The sequence below is a fragment of the Gymnoscopelus braueri genome (assembly GCF_963280865.1).
Source record: "Gymnoscopelus braueri genome assembly, chromosome: 5".
Lineage (NCBI taxonomy): Eukaryota > Metazoa > Chordata > Actinopteri > Myctophiformes > Myctophidae > Gymnoscopelus > Gymnoscopelus braueri.
The window spans coordinates 17,583,341-17,588,340 of NC_137606.1; the positions used below are offsets into that span (position 1 = coordinate 17,583,341).

General features: G+C 42.0%; 1 protein-coding gene across 1 annotated transcript in view; it reads left to right on the forward strand.

Annotated features, from left to right (window-relative positions):
* LOC308085788 (cilia- and flagella-associated protein 337-like) overlaps window positions 1-5,000 on the forward strand; it is a gene marked incomplete at its 5' end in the record, with an annotated part of 47,951 nt that overhangs the window by 5,559 nt on the left and 37,392 nt on the right. Inside the window, one exon of the mRNA XM_080429097.1 lies at window positions 4,195-4,362. Within this exon, the coding sequence (XP_080285223.1) occupies window positions 4,195-4,362 (168 nt within the window). The remainder of the gene's footprint in view (window positions 1-4,194; window positions 4,363-5,000) is intronic.

The following is a 5,000-nucleotide window of genomic DNA, read 5'->3' on the forward strand; positions in this document are numbered from 1 at the left end:
GTGAGTCATGTCACCCAGGGGCAGGCAGGCAATGAGAGCGTGAGTCACATGGGTGCATGCAGCCAATGAGAGCGTGAACACAGACGGAGACACACACACACACACAACCCAGGCAGAGTTACATAGTAAGCTCCACTTGGATTCGCGGAAGGAGGCACGGCAAAGCCGCGCCTCCGACCGCGTTCGCAACGATGAAAACTATTTTTTTCTTGGTTTTAAAGAAAAAAATATATTATAATTAAATATTATGATTTTTCTATATTAATTTTATATTATCAATAAAACCGTATGTTTTGCCAATTATTTGGAGACCCACTTGATACCCTCACAGGCCCCCCCAGTGGGCCCAGGCCCACAGGTTGTGAACCAGTGTCTCACAGTATTGTGTGATACTAGTAATAATGCATAATCATAGATGTGTTTGTTGTTTTATGTCAGTGATTCTAACACATTGTTTTTGCTATATACTCTTTTTCTTTTTTTTCTTTTTGGATAATACTTTTTTATAGTTTTTTTTTGCCATACTAACTAACTAGGCAAAAAGTTATGAATGCTTGGGAATGATGACCCTTGTATGCAATCGTTTCCCAACACAGAGGCAAAGGCTGTACCCTAAAAAATATAGACATTTTAACCAATTCAAAACTGGCATCGCTATTCTAGGTATACAGTAGTATGTCATTACAGGCTACATTTTTTAATATCCTTCTTTATTCACTTTTGTTTCTAAATAGTGGATATTGCATCTACAAGCTCACAGAGTGTCACGAAGCGACACGTTGTAGATTGGCTATTTTAATTGTCAATACAGGAGTTCAGATTGGTGTGCTTTGGGCACAAAAAGTTATAAAACGCACGCACGCACGCACGCACAACCTTGACAGCTAGACTGTGACAAGAACTCTCAGTTCTTACAGTATGCGTTCATTTATTCACTGTCGCCATGGTAATAGCTTATGCAACACCTCAGAAATGCTCAGGACGTGCATCAGTAACTGGTTTTCCATTCAAACGTATCGCAAATATGAAGAACATTTTCAGAAAGTCGGGGAAAAAAACTAAATGCAAATTTATGCACATTTCCATCCATAATCCCATAATATTATGCGATTATCAGGAGAATGCTCATGAAATAAGAAGTGGGTGACACTAATTTGCCAGTCAGGTGAGACGCACATTATTGGATAATGAATTACGCTCTCACGTTCCAAAACATGCCTGGTGGTTTTATTTTGCTGTTCAGACGTGATAAAAACAAAGGGATTCCAAACTGGATAGGCAAACTAATCAGATGTGGGGCTGCCAGTCGGAACACAGGCTCAGCGTCTGGAAAGCAGAACGGAGCAGTTTAGCCACTAGCCAGAAAACATCTCGCTTGCATCATCTGAGAAGCAAGCTTCTCCTGAGGACGCCCGGGCTTGTGTTATTATTATGTGTCAACTTAGGTCGCAAAGGCCCGAAGGGGACATCCTCCTGCCGGGGGGGGGGCGGGGGGGGGGGGGGGGACAACAACAAAGTTCTGCTAAACACACGTGACAAGTGGCGGGAAAACAAAGGAAGAAAGCCAGAGGAATGGGAACAAGTGGGGAGGAGACAAACAGTGCAACATTAAAAGGACTGGCTAATTGAAATTTTACAAGCTCTGTGGCAAAGGCAAGGGGGGGGGGGGGTAATAAGTGTATATTGCTGTGTGTGTGTGTGTGTGTGTGTGTGTGTGTGTGTGTGTGTGTGTGTGTGTGTGTGTGTGTGTGTGTGTGTGTGTGTGTGTGTGTGTGTGTGTGTGTGTGTGTGTGTGTGTGTGTGTGTGTGTGTGTGTGTGTGTGTGTGTGTGTGTGTGTGTGTGCCTCTGGGGGTTGCTTGTGCTGTTCTTTTGAAGTTGTCTACCCTACAGTATAAGGGGTCTGTTTACCATTAGACATGGCTGCTTATTCAGACTCACCAAACCTCGAGGCTCACAGGCCACCAGAGAGGGAGGCAGGGAGGGATGGAAGACAGAGGAAAATAGTGAGGAAATTAGGAGGAAATTGGGATTGACACAGGCCTCGCAGAAGCTGCATGAAGAGTGTGTGTGTGTGTGTGTGTGTGTGTGTGTGTGTGTGTGTGTGTGTGTGTGTGTGTGTGTGTGTGTGTGTGTGTGTGTGTGTGTGTGTGTGTGTGTGTGTGTGTGTGTGTCTGTCTGAGAGAGAGAGAGAGAGAGTGAGAGTTAGAAAGAGAGCAGAGAAAGACAGAATGGGAGGCACTGCAGTAGACACACCCACATAATGCTGTGATCAAAGTAGTGCTGTCAAGCGATTACATTCTCTAATCGCGATTAATCGCATGATTTGTGTATTTAATCGTGCGATTAATCGCATAATCATCACATATTTTTCATTGGCTCAAACTTGGATGATGAACTGAAACGCAGTGCATTGTATTGCATACGGAGCAGGATGCATCCAAATGTATTATTTATTATTATTACTATACTTTATTATGGATCCAATACATTATAAAACCAATGTTATTTATTTAATTATCTTATAAATGATATCCTCTCTGCTGGTATACATACACAAAGCACCTATATTTATTATTTCTCTCTCTCTCTCTCTCTCTCTTTCTTTCTCTCTCTTTCTTTCGCCACCGTGATGTTGTGACATCCCAAACTCATTTCGCCGTTCCGCTGTGTTTCCTCATGCATTCAGCCCAGCTTCAAGTTCATTTTGTCGGCAGTGAAGCCAAGCAAACACCGGTACTTTGGAAGAATAATGCCATAAAAATATTAACGCGTTAACTTTGACAGCACTAGATCAAAGACATCAGAGACTATTCTATTCTATTCAGAATAGATGATTTTTACTCGACACAATGTGTGACAAAGTGTACACATTGACATAGAAGCAGGCCTCCGTCAATGGAGATTTCAACACTGCCATTCCACTTTTAATGCCATTTTCACAGCAATGGTGGTATGGAATGCCTTACAAGCATGGGTGTACGTGCAACTAGTTACAAAGAGAGTTTGACTCTCTTATAATAATAATAATAATAATAATAATAATAATAATTACGTGCAGACTATAGTCGAGTGCTCCAGTATTTTATTTTATTTTATTCGGGTCTCTCCTGAAGTGCCCAGGTATTATATTCTCTCTGATGAGTGTACATGCGTGTGCGTGCGTGCGCACCTGCAATAGAGACTAATAAATGCATGATGACTCACTGGATGACTGCTGAAAATGCATTGATCTTTCTCTTCACTGGACCAAGAGGAGATGCATTAAATGTGATGAAGCAATAATTAATTCTCCCTGTTTGCCGGCTCTTTGACCTCGGAATGTTAAGTGTCGTCTTCCAGGTCTGTTGAACATAGATGTAGGAGGCACACTGTTACCCATTAGTGACATCCCATAAAACTCAAGCCTATACCCACACACTCGTGGTGAATCTCTGCAGACAAGAATATGAGATAATTATGTAAAAAGGGGGATGTTAAAAAGCATCCCATGCAGACTTTTTGTTAGGCTTAATCTGTAACATGCTGAGCACTTAACATTGCTTGATTAGTTTAGCATCCAGTGCCTTGGGCACAAATATCCAAGACTGATTATCTTCCTGAATCCAATTTTGTTAAATCAGAAGGTGCGTCTCGTGCAAAGTATTAAGAAATATCTGAGACCTCTTGCTGTGTGAAATAAACCACTGTTTCTAATAACATTCTCATTTCATTGAAGTGAAAGTGGATTCACTCGAGCCCTGCTATGCAGATGTCACTCGTCACTGTCGATAGCCCACTTCTTACACTCCTCAACCGCCTAATCTGAATTCGTACTGAACTGCTGCTGCGATGTTGTTCTACCCTTGAGACCAATTGCTTGTGTAGTTCACGTTTGAGCTGTCGGCAAATGATTGAGTGTTGTTCCCTTTTCAGAAGACGACAGTAATGATCAGTAAGCAACCGAGAGCGAAACATTAGCTTTTGTGTTACGATCGCCTTGTCAGTTCCACTTCACTTTATTTGAGAACACACAGCGCTCCAGGGAGGACTTTGGTGGTGGCTAACTCTGTGTACCGTATGAGGATGCACAAGTTTTGTGTGAGTGCGTCTGAAGGTCACGTCGTGAGCTGGTATTATCCAATCCATCTTCACAAAGCCGGGGAAATGTTTTGACACAACCGCTTTCCCTGTTGCTTCCTTCCTGCTTAATGCAGTGCGTTATCTCAGCTTTCTGGAGGCCTTTGTGTCATGCAGCACCAGTCCACAGAACAGCATGGTGATTGGCTGGAGGGACGGGGAGGGCGGGGCTCTCCGTGTCACCTGCTTCCGTACACAGCAGGGGGTCAGGGACTTGGACTACCACCCAGAACTCAACTTGATAGGTGAACACAAACACACAAGAATAACAATATGAAGAGATTCATTCCAAAATTTCCATTTTAGAAACACACTCTCACACATGCGAGATGTTCATGCATTCCATTTAAGACAAAGAAAAATGTATTTCGTACGAATCAAAGTGAATTGATCTGCACACACACAGAATCCTTTTTGCGTGCACACTTTCAATCACAGACATGCAAATGCACCATACCTTCTCGAGACACACGTACAGTAAATGTGTAACATTTGATAATTCTGGTCAGCCCAGAATTATTGCTCCTCGACTGTGGAATGCCCTCCCGGACCATCTGAGAGCACCACAGTCGATTGACACTTTTAAAAAGGGCCTAAAAACCTTTTTAACAAGGCATTTGCATAGATAGAGATGTAGTTGTTTTATCTTTTTAAACTTCATCTGTGCTTGCTGACTTGATTTGAAGTTTATTCATTTCACTGTTTTATTATTATTGTTGTTTTCTCTTTCTTTTTTTCTGTTTTTAACCTGTAGCACTTTGAGATTTGCTTCAAATATAAAGTGCGTTACAAATAAAATGTATTATTATTATTATTAGCCCATATCCAGCCCAAATCTGATTTCCTATCCGGACTGGAGTCAGATTGGTTTCATGCAGTCTGA